Here is a 24,195-nt window from a genome sequence, read left to right on the forward strand (position 1 = left end):
ATGTATGTATGATGTTTCGTGGGGGGGGGGGGTGGTCTTGGGCTACAGGGTGGGCAATTTCAAAAGTCTATATAAGGGCCTGTGCACCATTGTTTAGGGTTCTCCTCCCTCCTGCGTGGTGAGTAGGGAACCTGTTGCAACCAGTCTTACTAGCTGATTTGCTTCTCAATATACTCTGGTTGGCCTCTGTTATTTTCTCCTACTGACAGGGCACCCACTTAAGGACTCCATACAGGCTCTGGAATACCCCATAAGGGAAAGGGAGCAGTTTTTCTTATAACATTAGTTAGCATCAACCAAAGAATCTGAGTTCTAGACCAAAGCTTGGGGTGAATCATGAATTTCCCCCTTTCCACCTACTGGCTGCATTTTGGAAATCTGATGCAAGCCTTCGTCGTGTTTAGTGTTACAAGAGAGAAAGCAAGCAAGGAGGTCTTGACAAAAATTTCAATCTGTTCAAGGGCAAGGCACCCAATTTGGAAGTGGGTAGGAGTTATAGAAGGGATACGGGTGTCTCTGTGGGTTAAACCACAGAGCCTAGGACTTGCTGATCAGAAGGTCGGCGGTTCGAATCCCTGCAACGGGGCGAGCTCCTGTTGCTCAGTCCCTGCTCCTGCCAACCTAGCAGTTCAAAAGCATGTCAGGTGCAAGTAAATAAATAGGTACCACTCTGGCGGGAAGGTAAACGGCGTTTCCGTGTGCTGCTCTGGTTTGCCAGAAGCGGCTTAGTCATGCTGGCCACATGACCCGGAAGCTGTACGCCGGCTCCCTCAGCCAGTAAAGCGAGATGAGTGCTGCAACCCCAGAGTCGGTCACGACTGGACCTAATGGTCAGGGGTCCCTTTACCTATAGTAGTTGTAGCCAGACACAAAGCATTGCTTAAGACAACTAGTTTGTTGCTTTTGAAAAGGGGAGCTTTGCTAAGTCTGTCACAGGAAAAGCAACGCAGTAGTCTTGTGACATCTCGAAGACTTAAACCACATTCCCACCAAATGTTTAAAGCACTATTGATACCAGCCCTGGCTTCTCTCACCAAAGAACTCTGGGAGCTGTAGTTCATTATGGGTGCTGAGAGATGCTAGGAGACCCCCCCCCCCTCCAGAACTACAATTCCCAGAGTGGTTTAACAAATAAATCTCTCTCCTTTTTGGGAACTGTAGGCTTGTGAATGGAATGTGTTAACGTATAAGGTTTTATGCATGCAGAGGAAAAGGGAAAGAAAAGACTAATTTTGGTGTGCTGTCCATTAAATATTGGGGAGGGAAGCAATAATGACAGCATCTTACTTGCAGAACAGACTTTAACTTTGTGATCCAAGATACATCATTTCATTTGTTCTACGGGGTTAAATCCAGTGCTTTCCCCCCTAAAAACTCAAGAAAATCACCATTTTATAGTTCAAATCAGGAAAAATATATACAGTACAGTGATGTAAACAAAATCTACTCCTTTTCCCTTATGGGGTATCCAAGAGCCTCTACAGAGTCCTTAAGTGGGTTCTCTGTTGGTCGGAGATTGCTTTACCTGGGCAGCCTGGCCATTCTTTTGTGATGGTAAATACTTTAATTCCTGAATCCAGGTCACAGGCTCACCCTATTCATATACAAACACGCCCTTAAGACAGGTAAGTAAAAGACAATGGAGAAGCTTTCCCACTTCCTTCCTCCTTGCAGAGAAACATTTGATGTCAATTTGGGAGAGTCAAAATGGTTTCAGGATTGTTCTCCTGTACTATTTCAGACATGTGGTTTACATACTTATGTATGTGTTTGCCTTGTAAATTTAGGAACATTTAATTTATGTATTTGAGACCTTAAATTCTTACAACAACCATAAATGGTACGGGTAAAGGGACTCCTGAGCATTAGGTCCAGTTGTGACCGACTCTGGGGTTGTGGCACTCATCTTGCTTTATTGGCCGACGGAGCCGGCGTACAGCTTCCGGGTCATGTGGCCAGCATGACTAAGCCGCTTCTGGCGAACCAGAGCAGTGCACGGAAACGCCGTTTACCTTCCCGCTGGAGCGGTACCTATTTATCTACTTGCACTTTGATGTGCTTTCGAACTGCTAGATTGGCAGGGGGAGCAACGGGAGCTGACCCCGTTGCGGAGATTTGAACCGCCGACCTTCTGATCGGCAAGTCCTAGGCTCTGTGGTTTAACCCACAGCGTCACCCGACAAAACTACAAGGATTCACAAAATGTTTAGGGGTATGCGTACCCCTGCGTACCCCCAGAAAAAAAGCACTGGGTGAACCTAAAGTGCAGCTTCCTACAACTGTTTGTTTCTCTGTTCCTTGGGCACACTTCGTTGGCATGAGGATGGGCACTCTGCTCATGCCCCAACAGAATAGGGGTCTCCGAATAACCACTGGCACCTTTAAAGATCTAGAGCTCTCAGGATTGTATTAAAGATAGCTTAAAAAACAAAATTAAAAGATCTCAGGTTGGCTAATCAGGGGCACCTTTTTAATTGATCTGTGAAGTGCCGTAAGCCCTGCAGTTCCAATTTCCACTGTCTAATTTTCCATTGTCTTGGAAGCTGTTTCCTAAGCTCACTAGAAGGCATTCCGATGACTTGAAGGATTGGCTCATAGCCTACTTAATGAACCCTTGCTCTCTATACACAGGTCACAAACCAGAACAACAACACTTTAGCTTGTTATGCTTGAGTCGGAGGCCTACATTTGCCAGACTAGTAAAGCCTTGCCAAAACAAACCCAGGGTTTGTGGAAATGCCCCAAACAAATTAGATGTGAATAAAATGGTTTGAAAGTGCTGTACATTTCACAGGTACAAGCTAAGCTTTTTACAGCCCAAGTCCCAAGTCAGAGAGGCAAGTTTCAGCCTTAGCTCTTAGCACATTCAAGAGGGCCAAATCATAATTCTTTTTAATTCTAGCCTTAAAAAATAAAAATAAAGACTAATGTTTGCATTTCTCTGAAGCAAATGCAACTTTGATGCATAAGAAAGAGAAAATAATGAACTAAAAGTGAATAATGCATGTTTACAAAATAAATGCATGGAAGCAATGTGATTAATTGGGGGAGGGATAGCCTAATAATAATAATAATAATAATAATAATAATGTATTTATACCCCACCCATCTGGCTGGGTTTCCCAGCCACTCTGGACGGCTTCCAACAAAATATTAAAAATACAATAAAATAGGTTTAGAATCATAGAACTGTAGATTTGGAAAGGATCCCAAAGGTCATGTCGCCCAACCTTTTGCAATGCAGGGATAATAGCTGAAGAATTCCTGACCGCCAGCCACCCAGCTCCAATGAAGAGGCTGCATTGTGCTTATCTACATGACGTCTTCAAGAGCCCCAATATTTTTGGGGAATCAAACCCGCTGTTTTGCACGGCCCTTGTAAATAATATACAATGACTCAACACGACAATTGCAAAGAAAGGGAATTGAGGGTGGGATAATAAGCTGTGGGCAAATCCGAATGAAATAGCTTTGAATCACATCCGGCAATAAAGAAAAGGGAATATGCGGCCAGCTTCAGAATCAAAGCATTGCGCAATTTATGTGCAAGTTATTTATGTACTTCTGCACAGTACAAATTAGCACCAGAGCTTAATGTTCTGTCATGGGACAGGGAATAACTAACCACACACCACAGGGAGCAAAATAGGAGTTTGGGGAATACAGTGCTCATAAATCCACAAACAGGAACTGTAACAGAAAGGAGAGGACTGCCACACAACCGTTTATTATGGGGACTCAGTGTTGGCTCAGGAATGTAAGTTTTTCGCTCCACCCACAGGTTCCCACCATCCTCAAAATGACACCCTGGTTCTTCCCCCCTCCAATGAGCCTCGGCCCAGTATACCTGAAGGAGCGTCTCCACCCCCATCATTCAGCCGGGACACTGAGGTCCAGCTCCAAGGGCCTTCTGGCGGTTCCCTCCCTGCGAGAAGTGAGGTTAACAGGGAAGGAGGCAGAGGGCCTTCTCGGTAGTGGCACCCGCCCTGTGGAATGTCCTCCCTTCAGATGTCAAAGAAATAAACAACTATCTGACTTTTAGAAGACATCTGAAGGCAGCCCTGTATGGGGAAGCTTTTTAATGTTTGATGTTTTATTGCATTAATAATAATACAGTGGTACCTCAGGTTACATACGCTTCAGGTTACAGACTCTGCTAACCCAGAAATAGTGCTTCAAGTTAAGAACTTTGCTTCAGGATGAGAACAGAAATCGTGCTCTGGTGGAGCGGTGGCTGCAGGAGGCCCCATTAGCTAAAGTGGTGCTTCAGGTTAAGAACAGTTTCAGGTTAAGAACGGACCTCCGGGACGAATTAAGTACTTAACCCGAGGTACCACTGTAATAATATTCAGATGGGAGCCACCCAGAGTGGCTGGGGAAACCCAGCCAGATGGGCGGGGTATAAATAAATTATTATTATTCAGATTTTGCCTTTTCATGGGTTCCCCCCCACTCCCACCCCGTTTATCGTATTTTCTGCAGAAATGGTTAAATCCAGATTATATAGGAAATGGGGTGGCATTTTGGGGCAGATAGTCCTTGCACGAACCATGCGTGTATTAACAGTGCTACCGGTATATAGCTGTGTACTCACCTTACGTTTATTTAAAGCACATTCCCCGCCCCCGAAACCTGGGAAATGCAGTTTGTTAAGGGTGCTGGAAGTTGTAGTATAAATTACAGTTCCCAATATTCTTTTTTTTTTTTTGGGAGGGGGGTGCTTTAAATGTATGGTATGTGCACAAGCCTAAATGGACAGTAAACAGCCATGTAGGAAGTATCCCGAGAGAGAGAGATGCAGCTGGAAACCACTATTTTTTAAAGTTTTCCTTCTGCAGTTTGCTTCCTCCAGGTCTGGCACAGGGTGGCCTCCCCAAAGTTAACGATGCTGAAACTTACCTGGACCAATAAGAATCAGCGCCATCCTTTTTCATGCCCTCCTCCGTGGTCTTCAGCTGCTGCTTGAGATGATGGAGAGAGTGCAGATCAGCCCCGCACACCTGCGCTCCATTTTCACTGACACTCAGGGCCATTCAACTTTTTATTTTTTAAAAACAATAATCAGCACAAGGTCCCCCCAAAAAAGCGCGATGTTTTTGCTATTATTTTTTATGATTCAATGACTCGTTTATTGGGCATGCTGATTGAATTTAAAAGCGGGAGGGGAAACCCAACCACCGGCCCCTCGGCCAAGTGAATCCATTCGCCCTGACAGTTTGCTGGCAGAGGAAGCGAAAAGCTGCGCGCGGCGCGTTTGGGCTGGCGAGAGGAGTTTTTATTTCGCCCTTCTGCAATAAGCACCAAGTCCACGTGTCACTTTTTTCAGCGTCTCCTCTTCCTGTGTGGGGATTTCTGCAGGAAGTCTCGCCGCAAGAAGGTCGAGGCTGCTCGGGGGCGATGCTTGCAAAAGGAGGAGCCCGGGAGAGACGCGTTTGCAGACAGATGCAGAAGTCGGAAAAGGCCAAGGTCTCGCCGGAGGCGGAGATATTTCAAGAAGCAGGTCAGGATGATGCTATCCAAGATCCGAAACAAGATGCGTTGTTGTGCTGGGCGATTTGGAGATCGCGGGCGCGCGGTTTTGCTCTTTCGTTCATTTGCAAAATCTATTGCCGAGCGCGCGAAGCAGCGTCTCCTTTCCCGTCCCTAGAATTTTGCGCTCTGAGATTGACATCTCCCTTCTCTCTCCAGCAGCGCCTTTTGATCCTGTTCGTCATGTTTGCAAACAGGATCCGGTGGAGGGATCGACGGATGGTGGAAGTTGCCAAGGGCTTCGGCACCCGCAAACAGAAAACTGAAAGCAGATGCGTAAGAGAGGTTGTGCCTGCGCGCCCGCGCGCGCCTCTGCTATTGCTGGTTCTCTGTGAAGCCAGACTGTGCAAACTTAGTGCATCAAGTCAGTGCTGCCCTCTTTGAAGAAATGAAATGAAAGGAAATACAGTACGCACTTCTCAGAATGGGTGCAAGACACACAGCCAATCAAATAAAAAAAAAATGACAGCATGTTTGAACTTGTTTACCAAATCTGCCACTTTGGAACTGCTGGGTAGGGTAAAAAGTTAAAGGGACCCCTGACCATTAGGTCCAGTCGTGGCCGACTCTGGGGTTGCAGCGCTCATCTTGCTTTATTGGCTGAGGGAGCCTGCGTACAGCTTCTGGGTCATGTGGCCAGCATGACTAAGCCGCTTCTGGCGGACCAGAGCAGTTCACGGAAACGCCGTTTACCTTCCCACCAGAGCGGTACCTATTTATCTACTTGCACTTTTTTGGTGTGCTTTCGAACTGCTAGGTTGGCAGGAGCACGGACCGAGCTAAGGGAGCTCACCCCGTCGTGGGGATTCGAACCACCGACATTCTGATCGGCAAGTCTTAGGCTCTGTGGTTTCACCCACAGCACCAACCACATCCCCGCTTGGCAGGGTAGTGTAGTGAACTACAATTGTGTTGCATATATATTTATTCCTCAAATCAGTAAAGGTGCTTCAAAGTGGTTTACAACACTATCGTGTTTTTTCTTTTTCTTTTGTAGGAAATCTCTGGAGCATTTGCTGTGGTGCATCGTAACAAGTTCAAGAAGAAAATAAAATCGTGTAATAATTTAGGTAAGAGGTTGTTCTTCCGGCTTTCCAATCCGATACAGATGTCTCCCCACTTATGCACGCTCGATTCACACTCCAAACCCAGGTGAGGGTAGCCAGGAAATAATTAAAGAAATTAATCTAAACTGCAGAAAGGTGTGACGAGGGCAAAAATGACCCCAAAAGTTGGAAAACTGCAGAAATGTTGTGAAAGGGGCAGGAAAACAGCAATCCCAGGAGATTTTGCATCCGTCTTTGAGGCCTGTGGAGAGTTGGAACTTGAGAAAGGTTTGGCGGGAGCGATTGTGGCGGAGTTTGGCTTTTTAGATGGGTCTTCCACGCTGTACGCAATTTTACATATTCATGCGGTAACCAGGAACGCAACCCCTGGGCAAGTGGAGAGACACCTGTATTTATTGTAAGCAGGTGAAAACATGGTTACTGGACACTGCCCTAATTCCCTCCATTTCCTACTCGTTTTGCCCCTGTTGAATTGAATTGGATCGGCTATAAATTTGCCACATTTAACCCATGACAGCTCTTGGGCCAGTTGAGTGAACATTAATTGGAGGCTTATAGGCCAAGTCTACCATCCAGAAAATGTGCATTGGCTGAGTCTGCCCACATATCTAAATATAAGAACCAGGTGTCTAAAATAGTACGGGAGAGCAATCCAGTCAGACTTTCTCTAGTGTAAATGTACACTGTTGCAAGGATCCCAAATCCTCAGTGTTTAGGAAATGAAGGCTTAGGCAGTAATAGAGTCATTTTGGACACTACAGGGTTTAACACATGAACTTAAGCAGTCACATTAAATTCTTAGTCTACAGCTAAGGATCATGCTGCACCCTTGTTGAAAAAGTGTTTTACATAATACAGTGTTCTGTATGCACACTCTTCCATTGTCATAATAACCTCTCATCCTCTTTGAAGAGAGTTCTAATCTGCTTGAGAAATAATGAGGGGAGAACCAGGATATTGTAGCTCTCGCAGGTTTAATGAATGCAGCATGCATAGCTGTCATGTTCTATAAAATCTGTACCTTCTTTAAAACAAGCACTTATTCCCAGAGAATCCCACCCACCCAATCACATTTTGAAACAGAGATCCTGTTTAGTCTCAGCTGATCTCAGAAATACAGCTTCTGGACTGTGGCACTTGTCACTCCTGGGTTCCAGTTCAGCATGCTTTGGGTGTTAATTCTTCCTCCTTCTCACAATAGCTTGGCTTTTAGGAAGCTCTAGCATTCCGTGCAGATTGCATTCATGTCTTTTCTACTGCTCTAGTCCATACTTTTATTATATATTATTTTAAATGGCTCTATCACACGTTGAAGGGCCCCTTCTTAAGGGAATTTTTAAACTATAAATCAAAGAGCGCAATAACTAGAGAGAAGGAAAATAGGAACTGTGTGCCTTTGGAAATGCTGATTTAAATATATATATATATATGGCTTTCATTAAAAGGAAAGAACATTGGTGACTTACCTGTAGCCTCAGCTCAAAGCTAGGTATGGGTTTATTCTTTTTCTGTCTTCTAAAATATTCCATGAATGTGGTCTTCACTGAGCCAAGAAATCTATGCTAGGAATGTTGGTTTATATGGAAATTTAAGGGGATTGTCAGTTTAGAGCAATATACGGGGTAGTATGGCCCCCTCTGGTCCCCACCCTGCACTCAACTCTCACTTGTGGCTCCTACAAGCTGTCAGCATGTGACAGCAGCCACTGGGAGCAGCTTTGACTGGCCAGCTAAACCAGGTGAGGGTAGCCAATGGGTCTCAAATCCTAGGTGAGTTTGGGACTCCCCTGCATGTGAAGATTGAGCGGATGAGACCAAGAGTGGGTCCAGTGGTCAAGAAGACAGTTTCTGCCCCTGCTGTAGAGGGAAGTGAGGGGCAGATGGGCTCATCAACCTGGGAAGGAAGAAGGAAAACTGATCCTAAACCTCTGCTTCCTTTGGGAGAAGAAAGGGCTACGGAGTAACCTCTACACAAATCCGGAGTGGAGTCCCTAAGATGGTTGGATTGCGTCTTGTACAACTCCTGCAGCCAGGCTGGTGCCAAATGTATTACTCTGCTTTCCTTTGGAACACATCAGAGAGGCTGAGAAGGCTGCCTTGTTGTCTGGGCAGCCCAGGACCCCCATACATACTGTTCAGGCTTAAACACCATGGAAGGTCATTTTGGGGCTGCTAACGCAGGAGTTTGACTTCACTCCCAGAAGTGCACTCTGTTGTCTCTTGAAACAGATGGAAGCCAGCAACACTACTTCTTAACTATGGAACATATTCCTCAAGGGAAGTAATAGTGCCACTGTATTCTGCTCTGGTCAGACCTCACCTGGAGTACTGTGTCCAGTTCTGGGCACCACAGTTCAAGAAGGACACTGACAAACTGGAACGTGTCCAGAGGAGGGCAACCAAAATGGTCAAAGGCCTGGAAACGATGCCTTATGAGGAACGGCTAAGGGAGCTGGGCATGTTTAGCCTGGAGAGGAGGAGGTTAAGGGGTGATATGATAGCCATGTTCAAATATATAAAAGGATGTCACATAGAGGAGGGAGAAAGGTTGTTTTCTGCTGCTCCAGAGAAGCGGACACGGAGCAATGGATCCAAACTACAAGAAAGAAGATTCCACCTAAACATTAGGAAGAACTTCCTGACAGTAAGAGCTGTTCGACAGTGGAATTTGCTGCCAAGGAGTGTGGTGGAGTCTCCTTCCTTCTTTGGAGGTCTTTAAGCAGAGGCTGGACAACCATATGTCAGGAGTGCTCTGATGGTGTTTCCTGCTTGGCAGGGGGTTGGACTCAGTGGCCCTTGTGGTCTCTTCCAACTCTATGATTCTATGATTCATAAACACCACAGGTTGCATCCAACGCTGCGTTGCAAGCTGAATGTATTTTTGTTTGTGCAGCAGAACGCCACCTCTTCCTCCTCCCCCCTGCAGAATGCTGCACTGCCCTCAAGTTCTGTTCCAGAGCAATGGAAAAAAGTAGGTCTATAATCTAATTAAATATGTCTTAAGACTATAAAACTCATACAATTAAATCAATTAAATTTTCATATAAGAAAAAAAAGTTGTCATCACCAGCCATGCACATGTGTTTGCCTTTTAAGATAGTGCTCATCATACATTTTAGTATTTGCTTTTTTAAAAAATTAAATTTACTCTAACTATCACTTCTTAGGTCATAAAAATATCACTTGATTAAACTAAACATTGCCACACACAAAATCATTATGCAAATCACCGCAATTTGATATATAAAGGTCTTAGAAATGAAAATTTTCTTGATATGAAATTCGAACCTTGTTGAGGAATATTAATATTATTTCAAGGGTACACACAACCCTGCCTCCTCTACAGTGACTGTTAGCAGTTACTAAGTGTGAAGGAGTGGGAGGCATTTAAACTTATTTTCCACACATACTTTTTATGACAGCATTTCAAAAACACAAATGTAAAACGTATTGTTGAAAGTGGTATTTAATGCTAAGCAGTTAAGGGTGGCGATCTAACATTATGGAGCTAACAAAATTGCAACCATTCATCCATAGCCACCAGGATAAGACATTTCTCATGCATATGACAAATCCATTTACGTAGTGAGGGCTGATTCCTGTGTACAATATTTCATAAGTTATGGTTCACAGCCTCCCCCATTTGAGAATAATTCAAACTGATTATATTATATTTTGTATATGCAAACTATTTTATATACACATGAATATAAAGATCCCTAAAAGTACCATTGGGATGACACCCTTGAACTTTCTGTAAAATGCATAGCTTTCTTTCATACCATTTTAAATATTTTCTCTCAAGTTACCCAAAAAACTTTACAGATTAAAGCTGCTTCAGTGTGTGATATTTAAAAAAAAAACCCAAAGGAAATAAATCTCAACTGTCATATTTAAACCTTTTGGGGGAAATCCCACATATTTGGCTCTGAAATTAAATGAATTAAGTAAGCTAATGGAAGTTCCAGTTATCTTTGCACTCTTGGAAGAAACCTTGTGCTCTAAACACACAGGAATCTTCTTAAGCAGGGTTGCAGTGCAGTATTTCTCGTGCAGTGACCTGTTCAACTTTGTGCTGAAAGCTGAAACTCCAAACATTTTCCTAACCTGCACTTTTGCATCCAACAGCCAAGAACAGGAAGAAAAGCTAGTTGAGGAAAGGTTTAGAGCCATTTCACTTTCACTGTTTCACATTGTCCTTAAAACAAAAGATCTTTATCCGCACAAACTGCAACTCTCTGTTCTCGGTTAAATGCAGCTACAGGTCATTTAACAGGAAACATCTGTCAGGAGCAAAAAGCTAGCCCATGACACTAAAAGTCAGGTGGTCCGTTTCGCAACAGCTTAAAACTGTGTGGCATCAGAGCTTCAGTTGGTGAAGACGGACTATATTCAACTAGATTTGTGAAGCTAGTATATCTCAAAAGCTTGCACAAGAGTGCCTTCTCTAGAGCCAAGCTTCATACAAATGCCAACAAGTTTTCACAGTAGTCGTCAGCAACTATGGGCGCACATTTCCCCAGGAACCTCTCCCAAACAATTTCCATATATTTCTTTGAGGTTTGCATGGAAGAGATTCCAAGTATGAAATTTATTGTACTAGCGAGTCCCAGTGACAAGCTAAGCATGCTAGAAGCCAAATCGTTTTAGGTTTATCAGCTACCCACTAAGCTTAGGTTCTGAATGAATCATCTAAAACGTTACTGAATTGATTGTGCAAACCGGGAGGAAGCTGCTTTCATGTAAGATTTGCATGGGAGGCTTGTGCATGTGTCGGAATTAAAACTACAGTGGCCACATAGCCACAGGACTATAAGCAGCATTATTAACAGCTTTTCTACTGAATTCTGCCGTTTCCTCAACGGCCCTGCTGGCAACTTAACTGAATGGGTGTTTTGTATCGCCATCTTTGAAATAGCAAGGGTTAGTGCTTAATACTAAACAGCGGAACAAGTGAACATTCCTTTAAGACAGTCATACATGCGATGCAGCATCCCACACCTTAGCAAAAATTACAAGGCAGCAACAAAATAAGAGGGACTTCATGGAATTACAGGGCCTTTAGCTGGTGTAGAAATAAGCTCTATCACCGTGATTCAAAATACCAGATGGGAATTCCAAGATGGAAGATTTGTAAAATCACAGTTCTCTTTACCCAAGGCAGGAAACTTGATAAAACCTCCACCATCATTATTATAAATTACAGCCCAAGAACTTCCATGCTATTTCAGTGTATCGGCATTACATCAGACGTTTATTCTAACTGGAAATGGCCCCAGCCATAACAACAAAGCTGAGTATTTTATACCCACCCCCCAAGACACACTGTTGGCATTAAGGATGTAGCTACCACCCACACCAATACTACAGCTGGTATTATTTTTTAAAAAAAATAATAAACAAAACCCCAATGAAAGAAAATCTAATTACCAAGTGATTTCATGTCTTGTTTCAGAGGCATATTTTTGTCATTCTTGAAAACTATAAAATAAAAAGCCTTTATTGTCAGCAATACTTCGAAGAGAACTAGGCCCATCATGAATATAACATTCAGCCCCATATAAATAAGTCACCAAGGTGTGAAAAGCAAGGGAATTATTTCCAATTACAGCGTACAAGCTTCCTATGCTATACTCTATGCAGAAAAACAACATTGCCATGAGGTTTACAAAATGATCACTTCAACCAGTTGCTAGTTTATAAATAGGGAATGCATATTTGGCTATAAATTAACACAGAAAATAGTCAATATTCAAGTGAGAGACAGGTTAACTGGAGAGTTGCCAGGAGCTTCAACATTAATTCACTGGCCACCGAAATGTGTTTCAGTAGCCAGACATTACAAACCTTCAGCACAGTATATATATATATATAAGAAAGACTTGGTTTTTTTGCTTAAAATGTATGACAGTGCATAGCCTAAGTCAGATGGTCAAAGTGATAACAATGCTTCTCAATGCTGATCTGCTGCATTTTAAAAAGGGACCCATCTCCCTTTAAGTATGCTTGCCAAGAAAAACAAAAAAACCCACACACAACCAAATTGCAAAGTCCTGAACTGTAGTAAAAATATTTCAGTCACAGACTGATTAAAAATGTATATAACTGTGCAGTTCCGAGTGTTAAATGTCCACCTGCACATTTTACTTGGGTTCCTCAATTGTCCCCTTGCTGAGGTCTGTCATTTTGGGATATTTTACTTTCTTCTGGTCCAGCTCGTTCTGAGCCCACAGTAGTAATTTCAGTAATTTAGCCAGCTTGGGTGTCGACTCACGATTTTCATAGTCTAGAACAGCTTGGTTAACTTCGCTCCAAACCTAGAGAGAGATGAGCAACTCAGTTTAGCACAATATATGCATATGTCACAGAGAGTCAACGTGATCAACCAACAGTTTTTGACCTGAAGGACTAAATTCCTCCGCAGGTATCATGACCTTGTGCAAGCGACTAAATATCAGTCTCAAGCCCCCCCCCCCCCGTAAAATATGAACTATAGAGCTGCAGGATATTGCAGAGCACTTTGCAAAATAGAAATATTATAAAAAGTAATCGTCTTTTTCAATTTCCAAAGAAAGAGGTCATGCCAAGAGGCTCTCGGTGGCTATTTCCCACCTCTGTAACTTCCTTTCAACAAAGCTCAGACGTTAGTATCAAATTCCACAAAAGCATCAGCATTTACAGTGGTGCCCCGCAAGACGAATGCCTCGCAAGACGGAAAACCCGCTAGACGAAACGGTTTTCCGTTTTGGAGGTGCTTCGCAAAATGAATTTGCCAAGGGCTTGCTTCGCAAGACGAAAATGTCTTGCGAGTTCCTGCGGGGTTTTTTCCCTCCCCCCCCCCTTTTCCCAAGCCGCTAAGCCGCTTAACAGCTGATCCGCTAAGCCGCTCATCAGCTGATCCGCTAAGCCGCTTATCAGCTGATCCGCTAAGCCGCTTATCAGCTGATCCGCTAAACCGCTTATCAGCTGATCCGCTAAGCCCGCTAATAGCGCTAATCCACTAAGCGGCTTGCTTCGCAAGATGAAAAAACCGCAAGACGAAGAGACTCGCGGAACAGATTCTTTTCGTCTTGCCAGGCACCACTGTAATTGAAGAGTGTTCCTCTGATAAAAATAAAGCTCCTTATCAAAACCTCAGCATGGGTCTTTTTGAGATAAAGGGAGTGGTAATTTAGAAAGCCTACTGGAGTGGTAAAGGTCATCTATATTTTCCTTTTTCATCCTGTTAGAATAAAACAGAACAAAAGTAACTTGTTGTTCTAATGTTCACCAAGTAAAGGTTGCTCCCAGCAACTGACCATCTAAAGCTGCAATTCTAACCCCCCTTACCTGGGACCCATTTAATTTAATAGGACTTCCTTCTGCGTAGACACATTGTGCTGTAAAATGTCAGTTGATCAATCCAGAGATTAAACTGGTTCAAGCTTGCTTTTTCACAACATTTTAAAAATGCTACTCATCCTCAAACTTTGGGGCGTGAAATGAACTAAAAATATAAATAAGCTAACTGAAAGCGACCCGCAAACTTTCAGAAAAAAGCCACGTGATTTATTACAAAAGGTGATGAAAAGTGAAAAACTGTACAGTCAGCTTTTCTCTATAATGTAATAAAGGGCAAATCTTAAAAGTGTCATTTTAAGAGGCATGCAGCATCTAATTTTAGTTACAAGGGATTAAGCGCAATTACTTTCTGTCTCTGCATCATGTTGAGCAAGTCTCCAAAAGGTGATTCTTCTGGGTTATCGAAAGCAAGCAGGGCAAGAGTGCGCTCCATCTCAGTCAGGCATTCCCGGCTCTCCTCGCCTTGTTCCGCTAACTGCGTCTGAGCAAACTCCAGCGCAGCTTCTGTTTCACGCTGCCGAATCAACTCAATTAAATGCTGTTGCTGCACCAGCCAACCAAAAAAAGGAAACAAAAAAGAAATAGGGAGACCGTACAGAAAAATTAAATACCGTTCATTCAGTTTCTTTCACTTGATCAATGTTCTTCTAAAAATATGTCAGCTGAGCATTCAAGTGAAGCCTTTAAATTAGAACTTGGGAACTAGCTACTGAAAAGAGTGTTAAAAGCAGCAATGTCAGAGAAATCAGGTTACATTTCCTAGCATGAATTTTCTCTTGCTTCCCTATGTTAACTATGGTTTAATAGTATGCCTGAATCAGCACTAACAGTGGTTAATGGTAACTAGTTTCCCTCTCAAAACAGGCGCTACAATTTTCTTCAATTCCTAATTTGAAAGTCAGGTTAAGATGGAAACTATGGTTGACCAAGGCAACGGTTAACAACACTGAATGCTAAACAATGGTTAAAGCCCCCAGGAGAGGGAAGCGGGCATACAATTCTGCTGCTTATTCCTATCTACACCAGGCCAAAGTGTGTTAAGAACGCACACCATACATACAGGATACCAAAACAGAAGAAGAAAAGGCTTTCTGAATATAGGAACCTTCCTTCACCACTGTCAATTAGTTTTAAGTGTAATCAATGCCAGTTTCAATGTGAATCTTACCTGTAAGTGGAAGTAAAGGTACCGGTTCGTATCTAACAATTCTGGGTGAAGGCTGTTGATCAGTGCAATGGCTTCCTGAATCTGGCCTTTGAGGATCATCTCTCGAATTTTTATTCTTTCATCCAGGGTCTCTAAATCAACACTGGGCTCAATTCCGGACTCCATCCGAAACTTTTCTGCTGCCTCTTTGAAGCCTTCTGAAATGCAAAAAGAAACTGCTTGCAGAAAATGGAAATCAATTCAATCAATCATATTTGTATGTCACCTTTCCAAAATTAAGACAGCTTACAACATTAAAAATCACATAATTAGAAGCACAGCAAAAGTAGTCATAAACAATAAACAAAACATCAAAAAGTGCAAAACCAAATCAAACAATATCTACATAAATGGCTAAATTGGAACAGTAGTACACTCGATATTTCCATAAATCCAGTTTCTTAAAACAGGATTCATCTAATGAATTGCCAAAGGCCTCTTCTTGCTCCCCCCAATTGGTCAGGTATGCTGTCAGGAGAACCTCCAGAACAGTGTACAGGGGGAAAGGTTAGTAAATTCTTGCAATACACAAATACTCCCATGATGTCTCAAATGAATACCCATACATGGTTATTGTGGTATCTTTATTTTCTAAACCAGCTGACTGATTACCTGTAACAAGGTAGTTCATGATCAAGCGGTTCATGTCAGCTCTCTGGATGTGCAAATTATTAAGTTTTTCCATCCACTCGTCTTTTGTGATTTCATCGGGTTTTTCGGCATAACTCATTCTTGTCCCTCACTAGGAAGGGTGAGAAAAAAAAACAGGCAAGATAAATTACTGTGAGTGAGCAGATACAAGAGAACAAGCAAATACCTCATTACTTTTCCGAGATGGCTTTTACTGTTCACTCTGTAAAAAACAGCAACCAGAGACAGTAAACTTAGGCACCTCCTGATTTCACAGCTTGTACTCCATCAGGACAGCAGCTCTGTTTAGAACACAAATGTTCTGTATGCAGAACATCCCAGGTTCTATTCCCCTGCCAGTTAAAACATTCTCAGATAAACAAGGGTTCCGGTTGGGACACAGAACAGCCACTATCAACCAGAAGAGACAATTCTGGTCTAGATGGTCCAGTAATCAGTCTTGGCATAAGCAAACTTTCTATGCATAGATCAGCTGGCAGGGGTGTGTGTTTGAAGACTAGGAAGCGCAAATCATGAAGTCAGGATATAGGTGAGTTGTCCCATATATTAAAGAGGGAGTAGGGGGAAATCAAACCCACCTGTTATGTGCAGGGGTCACATATTTAATGAGCAGTTCTACCCTAAAACATGGCATAACTATAGAATGGTTAATACATCTTATCAAATGCTCATGACAGTACATACACTGTTAATTACAATAAAAACAGCACTACGTATTATTTGTATGTTGTAATTCTATCAGTGTTTATTGTTTTTAATAATTGTTTATATATTTTGAGATTGTTTTTATATGTAAGCTGCCTTGAGTCCCATAAGGGAAAAAGGCAGGGTATAAATAAATATATAATAGTAGTGCTATCGTGACGTGCAGTGGCAAGCACCTAATCATTATTAGCATTTATACATGTAGTGCTTTTTGAGCGCACAAAGGAGTTTTATATGTATCCTCACAGTAATTCTCACAACAATCCTACAAAGTAGACAAGTGTCTTTATACCCCCGTGTCACAGAACAAAGGCTGAGGAAATGTTGGCTTGAATATTGACACACATTGACGGAGCTGAGATTTGATTTTCTGGTTCACAGCTCATCTTCTGATGACATATTACTAATTAGAGCAAATGGCCATGGCACAAATATGAAGGCATCTCAGATCTGCTTTCACACCTAGCTGTTCTTGCTGTTCTCTCTTAACTTTGCCATGATCCAAAAGCACTTTTCAAACTATCAAACACTGCAGAGGTGGGGTAACCGGGGGCAGGCACAATAATGGAATGGCTTGAACCCTGAACAGAAGCAGTCCACGCTGCAATGTTTTGTGGCAGGGTCTTATTCACAGCCTTTAAAGTGACTGGACAAATTGATGGGGGACAGGTGTGGAAGCACATTTAAAAACGACAGAAAAAAGAATTTGGTCAGCATGCCTCTGGTTACAAGATGTGAGGTAAACAGCAGATGAAGGTTATCCCCTACACAGTTTGTCAACTTTAGAAACACTAAAATAGAAAGACACTGGTCTGATCCAGTTACACAATTTATACTTTATTATGATAGAAGGAATTAACAAAGAAAAATGCTTACTGCTTACACATCTCAGTCACAAAGAAACATTTCCAGCACAACCATAACCATTTCTACTCATATGTTAAGTCCTAGAGAATTCAGTGTCATGTAGCCTTAACAAGATCTAGTGTAATTTCTTACACATTCTTATTTATAGATAAGTTAATTGACCCTAGAATTGCTCTTAATAACGGGCAGGCAGCACAGAAATATAATATTCAATACAGACCGAAAATGATTTGAAATACCTTTCTTTCAACTTGTTTCCATAGAACTGCAGCTTAAAAATGAACAGGAAATATGCAAAGCACTATGGCTCCAATGAAGCATTAAAGAGGTGAAATATTTAATTGGCTGTAGCACATAAAGCTACTGTAGTCAGACTACCACATTCAAAACAAGTCAGAACAAAATCTTGGGAATAAGTTTCAGTGAGGCTTTGCAGCAACTAAACATACATATGCTATTAGTCTCACTGTTAATAATGGGTCCTGAGCAATCACTCCCTCAAACACTAAGCTTCCTGTTTGTAAAATAAAAGAACTAAGTCCCATGTTTATTTGTTGGAAGGACAGGTAAATAATATTGGAATTGCTATTAAGATGTATGGTTTAATCCCACCCTTTTTGGGTGCACGAAGGCTGAACACCAGACTGAGAACTGGTGTCTTGCTGCCATGAAATGTATCTTACTCAGTCTAGATGATTCCTTGACAAAATTTTAGGTTTAGTGACTTTAATTATTACTCACTAGCAACACTACCACCTCAACTAGCAACACTACCACCTCATTAGGTCTTCAAGGATAGCATAGGCTGAACTGAAAAAACTGCTGAGGACTGTGTTGCAAAATATACACCTCGTAGGAGTCTCCAGTGATGAGCTAACCGGAAGCCCTTTAAAGATAAAGCTCAAGCAATGTGTCACAATAAACACCTAAACGGAACTGCTGCGGAATCTATTAGGATAGATGCATCCCTTTGATACAGCTCCATCCAGAACTGAAACCGCTTTCCTCTTTCCAAAGCTCTGTTAAAAACCGACACGTCCCTAATTAAGACACGTAACATCCGAGGACGGTTACGAAGTTCACGGGTAGAGAAAAGACCGGTCTTTCTTTTTTCATTTTGCTTGCACGGTATATAGGTTCACATGTGTACTGAGTGCCGAACGCTCTGGTTTCCGATAGGACACAAACGAAAGTCACTCCGAATATGAACCACGTGTGTTGTTTCTGGGTAAAACCGAAACGTAAAGAAAGCCTTTCCCCTCCTCCCCCCCCCACAAAAAAAAAAGGTTCAGAACGAGAAGCGCCTTTTTAAAACTTGAGAAGAAGAGGCGCTCCAATCCGTTTCGCACAACGTAGGAATCAGATCCAGTTTCTCCCTTTCGTCCCCCCATTTTTTTTTTTAAAAAGGGCTCCATGAAAGCTTGCATTTCCTTGAAATAAAAACGAGAGTGTCGGGGGAGCAGCGCACAAATAATAACAATAAAAAGAAGCGAAACCCCGAAGCTTGTCCCTGCCCCTTCAGGGAAAGTGCGAGACAGGCGCGAAGCGGCGGGGAGGCCGCGTCGTGTCAAATGGGAGAGAAACAAGGGGAAAACCCCAGTAAGGAAGAAGAGGCGGCGGCAGAGTCTCCCGCGACATGAGCTGCCCGCCCACCGCTCCTCCCGGCCGCGTCTCGGGGCTTCCTTCCTCTCGCCCTCCGAGAGCAGGCCCAGGCGGGGGCGGACCCCTCGGCGCCACCAGGCAGGCCTCACGCCGCACCAAAATGGCTGCTTCCCCCTCAGCCGCCGCCGCCGCATCCCGCCACGGAGAAGGCCTCCATGCCCCTCACGGGGTGCCGCCGCCGCCTTTCCCCCCTCCCACAGGTGACCCTCTCCCCACCGGCGCCGCCATTTTACTCACCGACCGAGCTCGCCGCCGCCGCCTCCTCCGCCGGGCCTTCAACGCCAGGCCCCGTCACCTGCTCCGCCCCCCTCCTCCCTGCGCCGCTCTCGCTCCCGCTCCCCCCCCCACACCCCCGCCGCCGGCCTCTCGCAGGCCGCGCCTCTCGCGAGAGCTCCGCCAAAGCCGCCCTCAGCCAATCGCCTCCGAAAGGTCGCGTGGATCATAGAGACGAGGGAGAGGGGGGGAGCGGCACTGAGGGGAAAGAGGGAGAGACGGTCTATAGAGAATGGGCGTCCTAGAACGGCCTAAAAATCGTAGCGTTTGAAGGCGCTGCAAGGGAATCTTTGGCCCGGCGTGGGATTCGAACCCACGACCCCGTGATTGAGAGCCTCATGCGCTACCGGCTGAAGCTGTTAAGTTCTAATTTAAAAAAATAATAATAATTCTCAAGCGACATACAAAAAGGAAACGATAAAGCTGTTTAGTAAAAACAGTAAAACAGCATTATAGAACCTGATGACTACAGGTGCAGGTAATTCATTCTGATGGAAGTGGTAAAGCCTGGGTGAAAAGACGTCCTTCTTGTGGGAAGGACATAGCTCAGCGTTAGAACTATTGACTCGCATGCAGAAGGTTGGAGATTCATTTCCAGGTGTGTCTAGTTCGGGCTGGCAAAGGTCCCCTGCAAACTGAGTAGATGTTATTGGGATGCACATTGAGGAAGTGCAGGTCCCTAAGAAGAATCCCAAAATGCTTAGAAGAGCTATCCAGCAGAAGCCTATTTGCAATTCTGGCAACAAAATTGTTTCTATCTGTGGTTGTGTCTCCACCCTGTGCACCAAACCAGTTTCACAGGTTCTTCCGCGACTGATTGGCTAAGGTGATTTATTTACGGTAAGTCATACAAATAATTACACTGATATTCATCAGTATCAAACTTTATTTCAGTCACAGACCAGCATAAGATAAAACACATGGATAAACGGAACACATAAGACTTTAAACAGGTAAAGAATAAAAACTAGTAATTAAGGGACCCCCTGACCGTTTAGTCAGTCATGGACGACTCTGGGGTGGTGCTCATCTTGCTTTATTGTCCGAGGGAGCCGGTGTACAGCTTCCAGGTCATGTGGCCAGCATGACTAAGCCGCTTCTGGCGAACCAGAGCAGCACACAGAAACAGTGTTTCCCTTCCCACCAGAGCGGTACCTATTTATCTACTTGCACTGCGTGCTTTCAAACTGCTAGGTTGGCAAGAGCAGGGACCGAGCAACGGGAGGATTTGAGCCCATTGCGGGGATTTGAACCGCTGACCTTTTAATCGGCAAGCCCTAGGCTCTGTGGTTTAACCCACAGCGCCACCAAGGCCCCAATTAAGAGGTGATAATATCATTAAAAGGGACGCGGGTGGCGCTGTGGGTAAAAGCCTCAGCGCCTAGGGCTTGCCGATCGAAAGGTCGGCGGTTCGAATCCCCGCGGCGGGGTGCGCTCCCGCTGTTCGGTCCCAGCGCCTGCCAACCTAGCAGTTCAAAAGCACCCCTGGATGCAAGTAGATAAATAGGGACCGCTTACTAGCGGGAAGGTAAACGGCGTTTCCGTGTGCGGCTCTGGCTCGCCAGAGCAGCGATGTCATGCTGGCCACGTGACCCGGAAGTGTCTTCGGACAGCGCTGGCCCTTGGCCTCTTTGAGTGAGATGGGCGCACAACCCTAGAGTCTGTCAAGACTGGCCCGTACGGGCAGGGGTACCTTTACCTTTTTTATATCATTAAAATATCAGAGCCATTTAATACTATTACACAAAAAACATTTTTTTAAAGTTACAATCAGAAATCAGTTATTATGGAGAGAGGTATTCTTTGCCTTATTTCTTATTTATAAAAATAGTTATACGTGTACCATTGAGCAAATGATCTGCTGCTCAGATAGCCCACTCATCAGCATCCATTGTTAATGGTCAAGCTACACTAAAAGCTTATGGGAGGATTTAGCTAATCATGTGTTCCATTTTTGTCCCTATAATAATTTTGCATTTTTGTCCCTATAATAATTTAGCTATTTTAAACTGGTGCAACACTTTAAAGATAAAATAGTAAATATGTAGTTTGCTTCCTTTTGTCAAGTTACTTTTTGTGGAAGCATATGAAAGGTAACTTTTCAGTTGCGTTATCTACATACACTTTAGTTTCCAGGTATAGGTCTGGTAGAAGTAAAAGGTTAAGAAGGTTAATTGTAAATGGATTTCAACTGTTTCCCATGTAGCTGCTTTTGACATATATAACACATTTACAAACCTCCCTATACAGGGCTGCCTTCAGATGTCTTCTAAAGGTTGTAGACTAGTGGTCAGGGATGATGGGAGTTGTAGTCCCAAAACATCTGGAGGACCGAGTTTGCCTATGCCTGTCCTAAGGGAAAGTGGGAGATTCTGGCATGCAAATCAGAAACCTGGAGGGCATCTGTAAATCCAGCACTGTCCCTGGAAAATAGGGCCACTTGGAAGGGCTGAACCTATAACCATAGCTGTCAACTTTTCCCTTTTCTTGCAAGGAATCCTATTCGGAATAAGGGAATTTCACTTAAAAAAAGGAAAAAGTTGACAGCTATGCCTATAACCCACCCCTAATGGAAATCCAGAACGCTTCTCAATACTGTAGAGTGGTACCTTGGTTTAAGAACAGCTTAGTTCATGAACAACTTGGATTAAGAACGTTGCGCCACTTCCTCCTCCCGCCCAGAGGGGGCGCTCGATGCCTTTCCTTGCCGCTCTGCACTGCTCTCCCCACCAGAGAGAAAGACCCTCGTAAGTTTCCGCTCTCTCTGTGGTTCCTTCCCCGCCCGGATTCCCTCTGGGCGCCTTCCCAACTGCCACTGCGCGAGACGGGGCAGAGCGTGCTCCGCCCCCTCCCCGCAGCCCAACGCGCACCGCCTCGCGCGCAGCTACCTCGGGCGGCCATTTTGGCGACGGGTTCCTCTCAGCCTCGGCGCGGGCGGAGCAACAAGTCTGAAGGGAGCCGTGAGGGAAGGAGAGGAGGAGGCGGAGGGAATGGAAATGGCGGACTCCGCCGCCGCCGCTCGTCTCGGCTGAGGCCCAGGGAGGGAGAGAGGCGCCGGCACCGAGGCGGGAACGCGCTCCCTTTCTCCCCCATCCCGAGTCTCTTTGCCCCCCCTAGTTTTCTTCGACCCCCTTTTTCCCTCCTCTACGGTGAGTGAGGGGCAGCCGCTTCGGGCCTGGCTGGAATATGGAGGAGGAGGAAGGCGGCAGGCAGCGCGGGCGGTGGGTGGGGGGCTGGATGGGGGGCGGCGGGAGGAGCGACCTCGCCCCTATTTCGCCGTTTCTCACCCCCCCGGGGGGGTTAGGTCGAGATCAGGGCCTTTAAAACCGCCGCTCGTGCAAGCCCCGCGGTGTGAGACCACAATTGGGTGACGTCGGAGGGCTTCGTGACGCCCCCGGTAAAAGGCACCCCCCAACAATTGAACGTGGGAGGCTGTGGGGGCTGTTGTTGTTTTTTTTGGGGGGGTGGATGTGAGGGAGGGGCGCCCAGGAAATAGCTCCCCGCCCGATGTGCGATAACGTGGCCACCAGAGAGAGAGAGAAACGGAGGAAGGGCGAGTTTGCGGTGTGTCCCCCCCCCCTTTAATTACAGGCCTTCCGGGTAATTGTTTCAGGATCCGCTTGGCGTGTTAACAGCACTGTAGTAAGTAGACTCCGGCCCTTCGCCGCTCTAAACCCTGCAATTCGTGGTTTGTGGGGGGGGGGGCATCATCTCTCCCTCCTCTTTATTGTCTAACAGGAAGAGTGACCTTATTTGAGCTTGCTGGCCTGTTTTTCGGTGGCGAGCCTGACCACACCTTTCTTTGGTTTTGATTTTGGATTAAGAATCTCTGATTCTTCCTCTGGCTGCTTTTGCCGCGATCTTTATTTTCACTTTATTTCTCCAGCGGTAGCCGCCTTTCCCTTCGCTTGCATGTGTGAAGCTTCGGTTTGTGGTTTTAGTTAAGGTGATCACATTCCAGGGTGTGTGTGTGTGTGTGTGTGTGTGTGTGTGTATTATTTATTTGCACACACATATGGTGATCACGTTGCAGGTATTTATATACATACACCTGGAATGTGATCACCATATGTGTGTGTGTGTATATATCATCGTAAACGTAAGCCCTGTTCAGTCCAGCAGAACTTAATTCATAGGTAAGCGTATAGCCTAGGGCTAGAATCTTGTACACTCTTACTTGGGAGTTAGTCCCATTGAATTCAATGGGGTTTACTACTGAATAGGCATAGAATTGCACAGTGAATAGTTCAAAGTGGAGGTTATGACCTCTTGCCTGTTCGGTAAGGTCGATTTTATTTTTGTCTGGAAGGCTGTCCCTGCCCACCAATGAAGCTGCCTCCTTTAAGTGTAGTCAGTCTCCCCTGCCCACTCTAAATGGTTTTCATGCCTTACTGTTTTGTGTGCTTAGAATTTGGAAAAGGGTAAAATTCTAATTTTTGCTCCAAATACACTGAATAATATAAAAAATGAGGTGTTTCAATAATAGCATGGTTAGGGCAAGTTGTATGCATAACACTTTCGAAAGGGAGAACTGGACATTATTTTTGTTACATTAAGATACTTTTTAATACACGTGTGTAGCTAGATTCCAGTTAAGTCTGTTGTGGCAGGCCTTCATAAGCTTCTGCACAAAAATAACAAATGTATGGTTAATAATACCTAATAATAGGATTGAAGCAGTGCTTTTTTCTGGGGGTACGCGGGGGTATGCATACCCCTAAACATTTTGTGAAACTAAATTTGGCCTCATTGAGGGGCAGTATTTCAATATGAGTAGGAAAATGAGAGTATCGCTAAATATTTTTTTAGGAAAAAAGCACTGGATTGAAGAGTCTAATCTTCTGTTCCATGCAATCCTATAAGTTCCATTGAACTATTGTTTTGTAGTCATGTA

The 24,195-nt window shown here is 44.3% G+C and overlaps 3 protein-coding genes and 1 long non-coding RNA gene across 12 annotated transcripts in view; 2 read left to right on the plus strand and 2 right to left on the minus strand.

The window, feature by feature from the left end:
* SLC17A9 (solute carrier family 17 member 9) overlaps nucleotides 1-5,690 on the minus strand; it is a 67,978-nt gene extending 62,288 nt beyond the window's left edge. The window contains exon 1 of one of the 2 annotated variants that reach the window (XR_014512857.1): nucleotides 4,900-5,682. Coding sequence is in view for 1 of the 2 variants with exons in the window: in XM_083447517.1 (XP_083303643.1) it covers nucleotides 4,900-5,033 (134 nt within the window). In the remaining variant the exon portion in view is untranslated. Of the gene's footprint in view, nucleotides 1-4,899 lie in introns of both variants that reach the window. The other variant, XM_083447517.1, reaches the window with a different exon arrangement.
* On the plus strand, nucleotides 5,361-6,598 carry LOC310680744. The gene is made up of 2 exons (XR_014512898.1): nucleotides 5,361-5,500; nucleotides 6,527-6,598. It is a non-coding gene; the product is annotated as an uncharacterized lncRNA (long non-coding RNA).
* A 3,447-nt stretch (nucleotides 6,599-10,045) lies between these two features.
* On the minus strand, nucleotides 10,046-22,330 carry GID8 (GID complex subunit 8 homolog). 2 transcript variants are annotated; one of them, XM_083447676.1, is made up of 5 exons: nucleotides 22,190-22,330; nucleotides 15,756-15,885; nucleotides 15,105-15,301; nucleotides 14,283-14,480; nucleotides 10,046-12,912 (listed from the first exon to the last, which is right to left on the minus strand). In XM_083447676.1, the coding sequence occupies exons 2-5, from the start codon at nucleotides 15,871-15,873 to the stop codon at nucleotides 12,739-12,741; spliced, it is 687 nt and encodes a 228-aa protein (XP_083303802.1). In that variant the 5' UTR covers nucleotides 15,874-15,885; nucleotides 22,190-22,330; the 3' UTR covers nucleotides 10,046-12,738. The 2 variants fall into 2 exon arrangements, with proteins under 2 accessions (XP_083303802.1, XP_083303801.1); XM_083447675.1 differs by lacking the exon at nucleotides 22,190-22,330 and adding an exon at nucleotides 19,266-19,391.
* The window catches only part of DIDO1 (death inducer-obliterator 1), a 66,701-nt gene continuing 64,361 nt past the window's right edge, over nucleotides 21,856-24,195 (plus strand). For 2 of the 7 annotated variants that reach the window (XM_083447237.1, XM_083447245.1), the window contains exon 1: nucleotides 21,856-22,450. In XM_083447237.1, the coding sequence (XP_083303363.1) occupies nucleotides 21,871-22,450 (580 nt within the window). In that variant the 5' untranslated portion in view covers nucleotides 21,856-21,870. Of the gene's footprint in view, nucleotides 22,451-22,754; nucleotides 22,944-24,195 lie in introns of those variants that run through there. The other 5 variants (XM_083447239.1, XM_083447243.1, XM_083447241.1 and 2 more) reach the window with 5 other exon arrangements.

This window comes from Podarcis tiliguerta (assembly GCF_965153285.1).
Source record: "Podarcis tiliguerta genome assembly, chromosome: 6".
Classification (NCBI taxonomy): Eukaryota; Metazoa; Chordata; class Lepidosauria; order Squamata; family Lacertidae; genus Podarcis; species Podarcis tiliguerta.

What these genes read in the sequence shown, in the direction of transcription:
- GID8 (XM_083447676.1), bottom strand. Translation starts at nt 15,873, where the DNA reads ATGAGTTATGCCGAAAAACCCGATGAAATCACAAAAGACGAGTGGATG. An exon ending in CATGAACTACCTTGTTACAG is followed by an intron (nt 15,302 to 15,755) that starts GTAATCAGTCAG and finishes TTTGCATTTCAG; the next exon opens with AAGGCTTCAAAGAGGCAGCA. An exon ending in ACATGATGCAGAGACAGAAA is followed by an intron (nt 12,913 to 14,282) that starts GTAATTGCGCTT and finishes ATCTCTCTCTAG; the next exon opens with GTTTGGAGCGAAGTTAACCA.